General features: G+C 34.9%; 1 protein-coding gene across 2 annotated transcripts; it reads left to right on the top strand.

Annotated features, from left to right (window-relative positions):
* Positions 1–2,477: 2,477 nt before the first annotated feature.
* On the top strand, positions 2,478–14,441 carry ELF6 (Zinc finger (C2H2 type) family protein / transcription factor jumonji (jmj) family protein). Of its 2 annotated transcripts, none has more exons than XM_020676792.3 (7): positions 2,478–4,066; positions 4,804–4,882; positions 5,055–5,122; positions 8,821–8,971; positions 9,816–10,390; positions 11,100–11,327; positions 11,490–14,441. In XM_020676792.3, the coding sequence occupies exons 1-7, from the start codon at positions 2,902–2,904 to the stop codon at positions 14,144–14,146; spliced, it is 4,923 nt and encodes a 1,640-aa protein (XP_020532451.1). In that variant the 5' UTR covers positions 2,478–2,901; the 3' UTR covers positions 14,147–14,441. The 2 variants fall into 2 exon arrangements, with proteins under 2 accessions (XP_020532451.1, XP_012093284.1); XM_012237894.3 differs by having other exon boundaries at positions 2,486–4,066; positions 11,148–11,327.
* Positions 14,442–14,923: the final 482 nt, after the last annotated feature.

The raw sequence follows: 14,923 nt of genomic DNA on the forward strand, positions 1-14,923 counted from the left end.
GTGAGCTTCTTCATTTTTATTTACTGAATTGATAAGAACTCTTAAAGTTGAGAAAATTCAAACTTAAAAACTTTAGCTCATCACATAAGTGGAAAGACCGACCAGAACATATTTAATTGTTAAATTTACTTCTTTGATAATTTGGTACAGTTAATAATCATTTACTAATCAAGTTTGTTGCATATTACTAATGTTTTGGTTTGTGTAATAGAGAAATACCTTTAGGAAGCCTAAAATTGATATTTATAGTATTATTATTTTGAAAGAAAATTCTTATTTTCTAGAATTTGTGCTGCTTGGATTTGATGTATTTTAAGAAAACTAATTAGTAGAAAAATCTTTTTGGTTAAAGAAGACATTTTTTTTTCTTAAAAAAACAAAGTCAACCAATAAATACTTGGGTTACACTTGGAAATTGGAATTGATTTTGAAATTATTTGTCAAAATTGCTATTGCAAATGTGTCAAAAGTTGTTCAATCAGTGCTAAGTCAGTCTAATCGCATTGTCAAATGGAAACTCATTCATTATTCTATCAATCAAATTGTGTTACATTACATCATTAAAATAAAAAATTGATAAAACATTTTTTAAGTAAAAGAGATTAATGAAGTGAGATGGGATGGTTTTATTTAGAGGAGTTAGATAAGTTATTTTAGTATTTTAACGAGTAACTAGACAAATTAACCTAAGGAATTCAAAAATTTTAATCTCTTGTCATAAGGAAAAAAAAATTCAACATCAAATATGTAATCCATGTATTTTTGGGTAGAGATAAGCATTTGATTGATTTGTTTTAGAATTAGTTATTTTGGTAATCTGGACAACTTTTTCGTTTTAATAAAAATTAAATAGAAATGAAACATTTTGATTGTGGCTATTAAAATCGAAATAAACTTAATTATACTATATATCAAATCAAATTGAATAAAACTGAATCAGATTAATTTGATTTGATGATTTCGTTTTTTTTTGAATTATTATAAATCTATAATGTGAACTTACACATCGGTTTCTATCATGGTTAGAAAGAATATGATAATCGTATGACAAATAGGCTTAATATATTGTTTGATTCGAATTTTATCTTTTGCAATTTCAATTATTTTTGACATTTATACCAATTTCACTTTGAACTTTGATATTTTGTTGTAATAACATTCTAAATTATAATTAGAATTTAAATTGCAAATTAAAAATAGATTCACTCTTGACCTTGGGCTATAGTTAACTTAATTTGATTTAATAATTAGAACAATCTCTGTCATTATTTTTATTATTTTTAAATTATTTCTTTAACTTATAATAAGTAATATTAAAAATTAATTATTTGACACATGCACGTTTTGTTTAAAAGAAAGTTAGAATAAAATTATTATTATGGTTTGATTTTAATATAAATTTTGAAATAATTAAAAATCTAAAACTAAAGCTGCTATGAATTTATTTGACTCGTAAATTATTTGAAATTATAAGATATTTTTTTGTCAAAATAGAACATAAGATATAAATATAATCAAATATAATTTATAATTGTAGAATGAAAAAAATATATTTGTTTAAAACGATAATTAAACTTAATAAATTTGTGCGAGTAAGTAAACTTAGATTAAGTTAAACCCACAGTTAAGAGTAGGTTTCATATTAATGTGTTTTTTATTTAAGTTTCAATTGCAAATTGGAATGTTATTACAATAAAAGATCAAAGTTTAGAATGAAATTAATATAAATGTTTAAATAAAGTGAAATTAGAATACAAAGTTCATGGTGAAAAAATGCATTAACCCTCAAATTAAATATAAATTCGAAACTTCAACATCTCACAAATACCTTGTGAACGAAGTAAGTAGAGAATCCAACCTCAATCTTTATATTTAGAAAATTGAAATAATTAATTCATTTTAATGAAAATGACACATTTACCCTTGTTTGATTTTAATATTGTGATTGGTAATTAGGGTTTTGGGAAGCTAAATAAATATTAAATTTCAATTTGTTAAGCTGTAATTTATAATGCCTGACAACTAAATTTTGAAACACTATTTTAAATTTCAATTTTGAATGCTTGCTTTTTACCAAACATTTTCAATTAAATGTAGAAAAATAGAACGCAAAACCCCAATTCCCAATCATTTATTCAAATTTTATATCATATGAATTTTTTTTTTTTTATGAGGAGATAAAAAACATAAAAAAAACAAACGAGGGGGCCCAATAAGGATTCCTAAATGGGTATAAGAACAAGTAATTGATCGCCAAATAATATTTTGCATGGCAAGTGGAGGCAACCGCCGCTATACACCCCACACGTCCCTTTCCATAATATTTTATTATTTTATCACCGCTTGCTCGCTAAAGTGCGCCGATGTTACACACCACTATCCTTGTTTGGCGTTCAGATATCACCCAACCGATATCTTACGGTCTAGAAATTGTTACTTCACCCATGCGCTCTATTCTACCCGTTTACGTTAACATACCAAACAATTTATTGTTATCATGCGCCTGAAATGAAATGTCACTCAAAACCTAGACAAATTCCCAAATTCTCTCTTCCTCCCTCCCCCTCTCTCTTTCTTGGCGCTTTTGAAGAAAGGGGAAAAAAAAAAATTCACAACAGTCTCTTGGAGTTTTAACAGGTTCAACTTTTCTCCTTCTGTTCTGGAATTTCTCTTTGCATTCTAGCTATGTTATCAAATTTTTTCAAGTTAGGGTGGTCCAATCACTGCAAAAGCAAAAACCCATTTTAGAAATTGGCAGATAGAAAATTTTGAATCTAGGGTTTGGACGTATGCTCTGCTTTTGTAACTTTAATCATAGGGAAATGCTGTTGAATTGAGCATCATTTTTTTTGTTATATATTGATTTTGTGAAGTAATAGTTGTTAATGTATCTTTGTTGGAATGGGTAATGTGGAAATACCCAGATGGCTTAAAGATTTGCCATTGGCACCTGAGTTCCGCCCTACAGATACTGAATTTGCTGACCCAATTGCTTATATTTCGAAAATTGAGAAGGAAGCTAGTGCTTTTGGTATTTGTAAGATTATACCACCTTTGCCTAAACCTTCTAAAAGATATGTTTTTGGTAACTTGAATAAGTCCCTTTCCAAGTGCCCGGAATTGGGTGATGCGGTGGATTTGTCAAATGGTTGTTCTTCATTGAAAACAGGTTCAGCGGATGGTGGTAATGATGGAGAAGTTAGAGCTGTGTTTACCACTAGGCATCAGGAGTTAGGACAAGGTATGAAGAAAACAAAAGGGGTGGTTAAGGAGAATCCACAATTGGGTGTTCATAAGCAAGTATGGCAAAGTGGGGAGATTTACACATTGGATCAGTTTGAGTCTAAGTCAAAGGCGTTTGCCAGGAATTCGTTGGGTATGATTAAGGAGAACAATCCATTGACTATAGAAGCATTGTTTTGGAAGGCAGCTTCTGAGAAGCCTATCTATGTGGAATATGCAAATGATGTTCCTGGGTCGGGTTTTGGGGAGCCAGAGGGTCAGTTTCGGTATTTTCATAGACAAAGGAGGAAGAGGGCATCCTATAAGTCATATCGCAGGAGTACAGAAAGTTCTGGTTGCAAGGAAAATGAAATGGGTAATGTAAATAATTCATGTAACTATGAAGTTAAAGATTCTGTTATTAAAAATGAGCCAAGTACATCTTCAAGGATGGTATCCAAATCATGTATTACTTCAACTTCAAATTTGGAGGAAACACTAAAATCTTCTAAGAGAAAAAGTGTAAACGTTAGTAATGATATGGAAGGTACTGCAGGTTGGAAGCTATCTAACAGCCCTTGGAATCTGCAAGTGATTGCACGCTCACCTGGCTCAATTACACGGTTCATGCCAGATGATATCCCAGGTGTTACTTCTCCTATGGTTTATATTGGCATGCTGTTTAGTTGGTTTGCTTGGCATGTTGAAGATCATGAGCTTCACAGCATGAATTTTCTTCATACTGGCTCTCCAAAGACGTGGTATGCTATACCTGGAGACTATGTGTTTGCTTTTGAGGAAGTTATCCGCAACAAGGCTTATGGTGGCAGCATTGATCGCTTAGGTATATCACATTTTGAGCTGGCATGTCTGAATATCATATTGCTTGCTTATCACCAAATATTCTTCATGCAAGTCCTCTTTGATGAAATACTTTCCAGTGTTTTGCTCTCGGCCTTATTTATGCTGAAACCATGGCCAAGAATTGTTTATTTTATTTTTACACTTTTAAGATAGATGCTACTTTTCAGATGCATGCTATTCAACAATTCTGTCCTGCTATTTGATGCTCTTTTATTTATTTATTTAGAAGTAGAAGTTTTCCCTATCTTTGAAAGATCTTTAATAATTTTCTCAAATTTCTGCATAATGTTACTTTAATGAAAAGCAGGTGGCTTATTGGGCTGAGCTATGTGCTTTTGTCTTGATGATTATCCCATATTGTCATACTTCGGTTTAACCGAATGCTCACCCTAGAACTGTCAGGCCAGTTAACACTGGAATAGCAAAAGTACCCAACTCAGGCAAAAATTGATTCTCTGATGAGAACTAACCCTTGTTGGAGAACCTTCTTGTACTTAAATTAATTTTTGCTTATGTTGGCATGATGATTTAAGAGTTAAATGATCTGATTTGTTTTAGTGCTGTTGTACAAAGTTTTCCAGTTCCTGGGTGAGTTATGATAGTTGGTCTAACTATTCTTTAACCCCCTCTTTAATATAGTAGTTCATCAAAATCTGAAATTTGTTGGAATTTTAATTTGTATATCTTTTTTTATAACTCCACTTTGTTTGGTGTCAGCTGCTTTGACATTGTTGGGAGAGAAGACAACCCTTTTGTCACCTGAGGTGGTAGTTTCATCCAGCATTCCTTGTTGTAGGTAGGCTTTGGTATATCTTTTCTTCTTGTCCATTTATTTATTCTTTTTATAATTCAATAAAAGGATTCTAATTTTTAGAACTTGTAAAATTAGATTTGGCACTAACAATTGAACTTGGTTTTTCTTGTTGATGATTTGAAAATCTAGTCATGCTTTTCTGGTTTTCCTTTAGGTTGATACAGAATCCTGGTGAATTTGTTGTGACTTTTCCGAGGGCTTACCATGTAGGATTCAGCCACGGTAATTGCTTCACTATTTGCTAAAAAATTTACAGATTTTATGAAGGACTTGATTACTGTGACATGTAGGCACCTGAATTGGGAACAAAGCTCTTATTATGTCAAACACATAATCTGGAATTTGGTATGAGGAGAAAAAGCATGTCCATTAAGGCCTAACTTATCATATGGAATAAAAACAAAGTCTAGGTCACATGTGTTTCCAAGACATGATTCATCCATGTATCTAAACAGCAACAGATTCAATCTGTTGGTGAGTCCACACCCATTTTGTCTACTGGTAGTCTATCAATCAATTTTAAATGCGCTATTCCTTTTGAGACTGCAATATTTAAGACTCCCCGTGCTTCTTAGGATACTTGCATTGGTGAGTTGCACCTTGGGGAATTTATTTAGGTTAGAAGAGTATCAAGTTGCTATAAGCCTGCCTAGCATGGTGGTTACTACTTTCACCTGTAGCACTCCTCCATTTCATCCATACTACTTGAATTCTATAGGAAACATTTTTATCTGCAAGACCCCCTTCTGGAACACAAGGCCTATATATTTGAATTGATTGTATTTGGGCACCACTGTACCATCTAATTTAACTTTATTTTCTTACTTCTTCCTTGAACAAAACTCGGAGTGCATGTGTTCTGTCTTACTTCTGCTTAGTCTAAAAGCTTTATCCTTAAGAATTCTTCTCCATATTCCAACCTTTGGTTTAATCCCTCACTAATTTCATCAATAAGGACAATAGCATCTACGAATAAAGTGTACCAAGGAACATCCTATTTTATATTACTGGTTAGCTCATTCATTACTAGGGCAAACAAATATGGACTCAAAGCAAATCTTTGATGCAATCCAATTGTTATGGGAACTCCTATGTATCCCCAACTGTTCTCACACTAGTGATTGCATTTTGATATATATCTCCAATGGTGTTTATATACTTGTATGAACTCTTTTTTTCTCTAATAACCATCAAAATACTTCTCTCGGTGCTCTATCGTAAGCTTTCTCTATGTCAATAAATTGTATATAGATCCTTCTTCTTTTCTTGATAAATTTCCATCAATCTTCTTAGAAGAAAAATAGCCTCCATTGTAGATCTACTAGACAAAATCCGAATTGGTTCTCTGACACCTTTGTAATGTCCCTAAGTCTAGTTCTAGTACTCTTTCCCAAAGCTTCATCATGTGACACAAAAATTTAATACTGCAATAGTATATACAACTTTAGATATCTCCTTTGTTCTTATATATTGCTATCACGTGCTCTTTCTCCACTTCTTTGGCATCTTTCTACTTCTAAGAATAACATTGAATAACTTGGTTAACTAAGCAACTCCTTCCCCCATGACTCTTCTAGGCTTCTATAGGGATATCATTTGGCCACATGCTTTTCCAACCTTCATATGCTTTAAAGCCTCCTTGATCTCATTATGCTTAATTCTATAGGTGTAGCTAAGGTTTTTTGTCCGTCGCAGAGGCATGAAGATCCGCCAAAGTCCTTCTGGCTTTTGTTGAATTACTGATTGAAATAACACTTCTATCTCTCTTTAATCTTTTTATCTCCTGTTAACACCTAATGGGAATCATCTTTAATACACTTAACTTGGCTCAAGTTACCCTTTCTCTCTTAGCTTTATGAGCTTGTACATATTCTTCTCCCCCTCTTTTGTTCCCAGCTTTTGGTACAAGTCTACGAATGTTTTATATCTAACTTTGCTAACTACTTTTTTAGCTTCTCTCTTTGCTCTCTTATATTCTTCAAAGGCCTCCTCACTAGATGGTTTGGTTAACTTTCTATAACTCTCATTTTGCTTTGACAATTTTTGTACCTCCTCATTCCACCACTAAGATCTTGTGGTCGAGGTCCTAACCATTTAGACACACCAAGCACTTCACTTGCCACCTTCTTAAATGCAACTTGCCATTTCTTTCCATAGGTCCGCTGTATTAGTTTCTAAGTTCTATACATTCTCCTTCAATAGCTTGTCCTTAGAACTATTTAGTTTATGTTTTTCAGTTTTCACCACTTAATTCTTGGTCCTGTTAGACTCTTCTCCTCCTTCATATTACTCTTGCTCTTCACATCTAATACCATTATTCTATGTTGTGTTGCTAAGGCTTCTCTTGGTATAACTTCGCAATCTTTACACACAGCCTTATCCTTTCTTCAAGTTGGTATGAAGTCTATTTGGCACTGATTACCCCTACTCTTAAAGGTGAGCAAATATGACTCCCTCTTTTTGAAGCAAGTGTTAGCTAAGACTAAATCATAAGCCAATGCAAAATCCAAGGTAGCTTTCCCTCTTCATTCTTGTTGCCATAGCTATAACCTCATGTACTCTATTAAAGCCGCTGCTATCTCTACCTACATGTCCATTTGAATCCCTCCAATAAAATTGTTGTTCACTTGGGGTTCCTAGTATTAAAACATCCATATCTTCCCACAACTTCGCTTTAGATTCTCTGTCTAATCCCACTTGAGGAGCATAAGCACTTATTATGTTAACTGTCTCCTGCCCCAACAATATTTTTAAGGAGATAATCCTATCTCCAATTCTCTTCACATCCACCACTTTATCCTTGAGTCTCAATTCTACAATGATTTCCACTCCGTTTTTGTTATTTTCTTCACCACGATACCATAATTTATACCCTGGATTACCAATTTTTCTGGCCTTTTCCCCTTTCCACTTAGTCTCTTGCAAACATGCAATAGCAACATTCTCCTCTTCAAAGTGTCTACTAACTTCATCGACTTACCAGTCAATGTACTCATGTTTCAACTTCCCAACCGAAAACGGCTCTCTTGGACTAACTTTTTATCCGCATCCATCTAGTGAGATGTGAGAATCCTTTTCTATCTATCACCACATCCAGCCATCGATATGATAGGACTAGCTTTTTTATCCACACACGTCCTTGGTAGGAGAACTCTTGCTCATACTTCCTCACACTCAGGTGGCAATGTGGTGGAACCCCTTGCTCATTTAGCACTACACCCGGGTGCTAATATAGCGGTTGCATAAGTGGGTACATCCCAACTTTGTGTTGTACAGTAGAAGGATTCATTATATATGACTGATTTTACATTTCTGTCAACCTACCGCAACCTATTCCTTTTCGTGGTCTTGGGATTGACTACGCTTCGCTAAGCTCACATAAGCAGAGTTAACACAGCAGTAGAGAACAATTCAAGAAATTTTACCTGATCTTAAATATAAAACAATGAAAAAATGCACTAGCTGTCAAGGGGGTAAGCTCAAATATTTTCCATGTAGGAAATGCTAGCTAAAATATTATGTTATGAGGAAGAGTGAGGGTGGCTGGTGAGAATTTTTCTATTGGTATGATGCGAGTAGCATTATTTGATTGAAAAAGGAAATGCAACAAATATTTGTAAGAGCAAATCACTTTGATGCGTATCACAAAAGCAATTAAACAAATACAAGGTTCTTCCATCACAGCTTATACATTTATACTTACTATGTGAAATTCCTTTGTAAAGCTTATTGTTTCTTCTGTAAATGATGTCTATAAGATACATTAATTTAGTATAAAAGTAATTGTACTTCTGCTATTCTGTTGTTGGTGTATCTATCTCCTTTGACATCAAGTTAATCTAAGATTGTGCAACTTTTCTGATCTCCTGTATTCCTGTTCTCTTCACCATGATCCCTTTTCTTCTCTCCAATTACCATAGGTTTTAACTGTGGAGAAGCAGCTAACTTTGGCACTCCACAATGGCTTAAAGTAGCTAAAGAAGCTGCAGTACGCAGAGCTGCCATGAATTATCTTCCCATGCTTTCCCATCAGCAACTGCTATACCTCCTAACTATGTCCTTTGTTTCAAGGTTTGCAGATTATTTACTGCAGTCATCCTCTATCTTAGCTTATGATATGATTCTGTTGATTCTCATAAATTGCCTGTATATTTTCCTGAAATATTAGCTTTATGCCTATGGAGCATAGATGAGATGCTTAACGTCCGAAAGTTGAGCACCTTATATATCTGATTATATATCATTTACTTGTCTGGATTATGAAATATGATAAACACCTTATATATCTGATTTTATATCATTTATGTGAAAATTGGGCATAACTGTCTTAGTTTTACTATGATACTTTTTGTTGCATATCCTGTTGTTGATGTCACAGGAGAATTTTGAGATCCATGATACATAATTTAATCATTCTTATATTTGATTACTATTTGATTGATAGTTTAATTTGAATCTAGTGCTTCTATTGTATCAAGTTGGATGCTTTTGCAGTCTTATCTTATTCATGCTATCACGTGATACTTGATGTTGGAGATTGATAATTAGGTCTGAACAGTTGGAATTATTCTTTAGCCTCTGTGCTTCTAGCTTTGCTAGGAAGTTCATCCCTTTTGTATCTACTTTATGATTCCTACTGATATGGAGAGGCTTTTGGGATTGATCGGCACTAGAGCAACTAATTTTAAATGTTTATTAATGGATCAATTATTGTAAAATTGATCCTACATGTTTATGAACAGATGTCAGATGAAAATAACATTTGTTGCATTTGCTGGAAGTAGTCACAGAATACACATGTTTTTATGGAAAGCTAAAAGTTTATCGCATCATGTTTGCTTGATTATTTCATCACAAAGTCATAAAGTGGGCATGTCATTCAATATTTCTCATCACTGGATTGTTCAAATGCCAGAGTGCCAAGATCACTGCTACCAGGTGCTCGGAGTTCTCGTCTTAGAGACCGTCTTAAAGAAGAAAGGGAGTTGTCAGTGAAGAAGTCTTTTATAGAAGATATGTTAAAAGAAAACAGCATTTTATCTGTTCTTCTCGGGAAAGGTTCCACTCATAATGTGTTAATATGGAACCCTGATTTATTGCCATGTGCAAGTAAAGAGTCTCAATTGCCAAGTACTGTTGCTACCACACCAGAAGAAAATGTTTCCCATATTCATTCTGAAGATAATTGTAACACTGCTGAGAATGATCTGTTTAAGGAGATGAGTTTGTATATGGAAACTCTCAATGATTTATATGTGGATGATGTTGATATATCCTGTGATTTTCAAGTTGATTCTGGGACACTGGCATGTGTGGCTTGTGGGATCCTTGGTTTTCCATTTATGTCTGTGGTGCAACCATCTGAGAAAGCATCAATGGAACTCCTCCCTGTCGATCATCCTTTGGTCCAAGAAGGATCAAGAGTTGAAAACTCTGATAGTTGTCATGCCTCTGCAGCCTGTGGTGACTCTATGAAGAGCTCTGTTCCAGGTATTAAGTTAACAAATTAACGTTCTTGTCTGGAACTTCTATGTTATATTCAGTTAGTCTCTGTCTTTTTATATTCTGAGTCGTTCTCTATGTCATGTAGTTGATTCTGGTTTCTCTGTTTCTTATTCTATTTCTGATATATGCTCCTGATGCTATGGTAGGTGAAATATAATTGATAAATGCCTCTTTTCTATCACATTTTTATAATTCAGTTCCTGGCACTGAACTTCTTACTGTTTAATATAATCAGCTTATTCTAGAAAATTGTTGCAAGTATTTGAAAATGTTTCAAATCCCTGAAAGAGCCTGTTCCAAATAAATTTAAGAGAAATTAAGTGGATGTACCTACCACTTAGCATGAGAATTGCAAACTTTCCTCTTTTCTTTCATTTTTTGTAGCAGTTAGTCACAAGATTCAATTGGTTGTTTTCTTAGTTAACTTAAGCATGCAAACAGTTATTTTTAATATTGTAAAAATTAGAAGGCTGTCTATATTTTTTTTTGAGAATGTCATGGTCTGCTTTGGATGACTTAGATCTGATCTAAACAGTGTGCAATATCTGTGGCAGAAATGGTTTAAAGTTTAAATGGTAGGCATATTTCTCATTCATAAACAATAGGAAGCAATCCAATAAAAGATATTTATGGTTCTCAAAGGAAGCAAATTAAATGATTTATTTATGGCTGATTTGCCCTTTGCTCAATTCAGTCTCTTCAGGTTCTAAAGTAAGTCGGTGTTCTATATTTGCTTCTGCAGATGATCACCCTCCTGTGTCTCACCTTTCTAGGCCAGTGGGGGATCTGCCAATGCCCAGAGGGTGGAATAATTCTAGAAAATTTCTGAGACCTCGGATTTTCTGCTTGGAGCATGGTTTCCAAATTGAGGAGCTTCTGCAGTCTAAAGGTGGAGCTAACATGCTTATAATTTGCCATTCAGGTGAGATATGCTTTAACTTCGTCTTTGCTAACACTCAGTAAAATGAGATCTTAGCTTCATCTACTTGTTTTACCAAGCTACAGGTATACCAATTGTTATTTTCTTTATTGTGAATCATTTTGCAACTGGTTAACTAATTTTTTTTTAATTAAATTCTTGTAGATTTTCAAAAAATTAAGGCACATGCTGCTGCCATTGCACAGGATATTGATACTGCTTTTAATTATAGTGAGTTTCCCCTAGAAACTGCATCCCAGGAAGACCTGAACTTGATATATCTTGCAATTGATGATGAAGACCATGATGAATGTGGAGAAGACTGGACCTCAAAACTTGGGGTCAACTTACGGCATTGTGTAAAGATTAGAAAGAACTCTCCATCTAATAAAGTTCAGCATGCATTAGCACTGGGGGGTCTATTTTCTGATGGAAGTTCCAGTTCTGATTTCTTAAACGTCAAATGGCAATCCAGAAGATCAAGGTCAAGAACTAAGTTAAATCAGTCTAATTTCTGCAAGCATCATGACAGTGGTGAAGCGAAGAAAGATGACATATTGGGAAAGAAGTCAAATAGTGTCATTGTTAAAAAAGAAGACAAACTCATTCAATATACAAGAAGGAAGTACAAGGTGAAAATAGATTGTTCCACAAGTTGGGTTCAAGGCTGCCCTAAGAAGCATGCAGTCGAAGAAGTTCCTGTTACTTGTTGTGAAGATCTTGTTAAACATACCGGAAAAAAATCTGAGACTAGCCCTTGTAATGATGACATTTGTGGCAGTGAGTCTGCAGGATTTGGTCTGTCTCCCAGTGGAACATCTGAAGTGCTACACGAAGTCCAGGTGCTTGAAGCAATAGGTGACAGGGGCCTGAATTCTGCTCCTTTACTTGTTGCAGGTTCTCTGATTGCCAATATAACTGTTGGACATGTGGGGGAGGTTGAGGATCAACCTTTGGAAGTATCGAATGGATATGAGAGTGTATGCAAATCAGCAGCCTCTGGTAGTTTGGATATGCAGCATGAAGAAAAGGTCACTGCAGGAACCAATGAGATTGAGGATTATAATGCTACAGAATGCTCTATTCCTTGTGTGATGAAAGCTGATGAAGGGTACGTAATGCAAGGAGAAAATATCAGCCTTGGGAACGAATACTGTAATCTGGTTTCTGAAGGGCAGCAAGAAGTCCTGGCGGGTAGGAGTGTTTTGGTGAATGAGTTTCCTGATCTTGTAAAACCAGCAAGTTTACATGCTTCTCATTCACTTGTGGGACAAATGGAAAACATAGTTGAAGAGATATCTTGCAAGGATAGTAAGGTCTGCGATCACAATTTGGACAATGAATTGAAGGAAGAATTCCAAACTACAGCCAAAAGTAATGGCAGCCAATACATTTCATGTGAAGAAAATAAGCTTGCTGCCTCATTGGAAGAAAGGGTTGAATTTCCTCGTCTGACCAGTGCTGCTGAAGATAAACTGCAGGATGAAGCTGAAATTACTATTGGAAGTAATGGGGAGAAATTGATTCCAAGTAATGCTAGATTGACAAGTCTCCCAAATCATATCTCTGTGGATGGAAGTTCTGATATTTCCAGGGGGCCCTGTCCTGCAGTCAACTCATGCAATGATTTGAATTTGGAGAATGTGATGCAGCAGGCAATTATGACCTCAAGTGAAAGGAAAAAGGAATACATCTCGTGTTCTGTTACACAAATGGAAATAGATCAGCCTACGTTTCCTTCAGGGGAAGGATGTCCTAAAGGTAAAGGGATGTCAGCTGAAGAAGACTTTTGCCCTGGCTCCACCTCAGATTCTGATGTGCTGTTAAAAATTCCAGCCAAGGAAGAACTAGTCTCTAATACTGCTACTCAAATTCAAGATAAAGCTATTCCTGTTGCATTGGAAGAATACGAAATTCCAAGAGGGAAATGTGCAACTGAAGAGTTGTCTGTTGGTGTTAATTTGGTCACTGAAGTGGAAAAGGACATTGATTCAGATAATGGGGTGATGATAGATGAAGTGAACAAAATATGTCAGACTACAACTGAAGAGGAGGAATCTTCTTATAGCCCGGTTATGCAAATAAGTCAATCTAATTCTGTTCCAATAAAAAAATGTTCTGAAACTGAAGAATCTTGCACTGCAGAAAATATGGTCAAAGGTCAAGAAGTTTGTTCATTGCATGAACTGAAAATCATCAAACCCACTGTGATAGACCCCATATCAACGTCTGGGAAGGGCAGAAAAAGGAAGAATGAACTAGAGCAGATAACAGACCATAAATTAAATTGCCACGGGTTTATTAAAAGCCCATGTGAAGGATTGAGGCCGAGGAGTGGAAAAGATGCAACATGCAGAAATGGGATTGATATTAGAAAATCAATTGAGGAGAATCTGATAACAAAGAAGGCAAGAAAAGCTTCTGATGTTTCAGTACCTTGTGCAAAAAATAAAGAAACCATGAAGAGATATCATAAGTGTGACCTAGAAGGTTGCACCATGAGTTTTGAGACAAAGGCAGATCTATTGCTGCACAAGCGCAACCGTTGCCCATATGAAGGTTGCAGGAAGAGATTTAGTTCCCACAAATATGCAATAATTCATCAACGCGTTCATGAAGATGATAGACCCCTCAAGTGCCCTTGGAAGGGTTGTTCCATGTCATTCAAGTGGGCATGGGCGAGAACGGAGCATATACGTGTGCATACTGGAGAAAAGCCATACAAGTGCAAGGTTGAAGGCTGTGGTCTTTCTTTCAGGTTTGTGTCTGACTTTAGCCGGCATAGGAGGAAAACAGGACACTATGTGAATACACCTGCTTGAAAAAATCTGTTATATTGTAGGTTGGTTCTGTATTATATGGAAATGGGAAATGGATTTTGGGGCCAAAGAGGCCTGCAAGATCTTTGTATAATCCAGGCGTTTCACCTCAGGTGTAGGCTAGAGTTAGACTGATCCTTTTGTAGGTTGGCATTCTCCAATTATTTGAATGCAAACCCTTTTTGTGTTTCAGCTACCCTTTTCTAGATCATTCCATATCATACTGTTCTCTTTTGAATGGCAATGAGGTTGCAATAAAACATAAGCATCATCCATGGCAGCTAATAGTTCAAGAGAATTTTACATGCTTCTGTTTTTGTGCTCATTTTACGGATTGCTTTTTCTTTAAATTTATTTTTTCACATTTCCTTTTGATATTGATGATTGAAACTGATCTTTGTTTCTTCACAAACGAAAATATGCAATGGTATTGGAGCCGTTCTCAAAATGGTAAGCTTGTTATGAAGTTGAACAGTGTTTGAACTCTAATGAAACCACAAAAATAATATAAATTTATCCTAAACTGACTTTTGTTTCCTACACACCCCAATTTCCACCTTTAGGGTTTAGAAATAAAAGAAAAGATAAATTGTAAGTTATGTTATAACTTTTATGTTTTAGCTTAATGATTCTTAAAGTTCTGTTAAAAATTCGGCAAATTCCCCCTATAAATTAGATGTTAATTTCCTATCTGTAAACAAATATCAATGAAAAAAATCCCTTTGATGGCCAAAGTAGAAAAATGATACCATTGATAAATGATAAGTTATTTCCTTATGA

This window comes from Jatropha curcas, chromosome 6 (genome assembly GCF_041381405.1).
Source record: "Jatropha curcas cultivar XTBG-Jc1 chromosome 6, XTBG_Jcur_1.0, whole genome shotgun sequence".
Lineage (NCBI taxonomy): Eukaryota > Viridiplantae > Streptophyta > Magnoliopsida > Malpighiales > Euphorbiaceae > Jatropha > Jatropha curcas.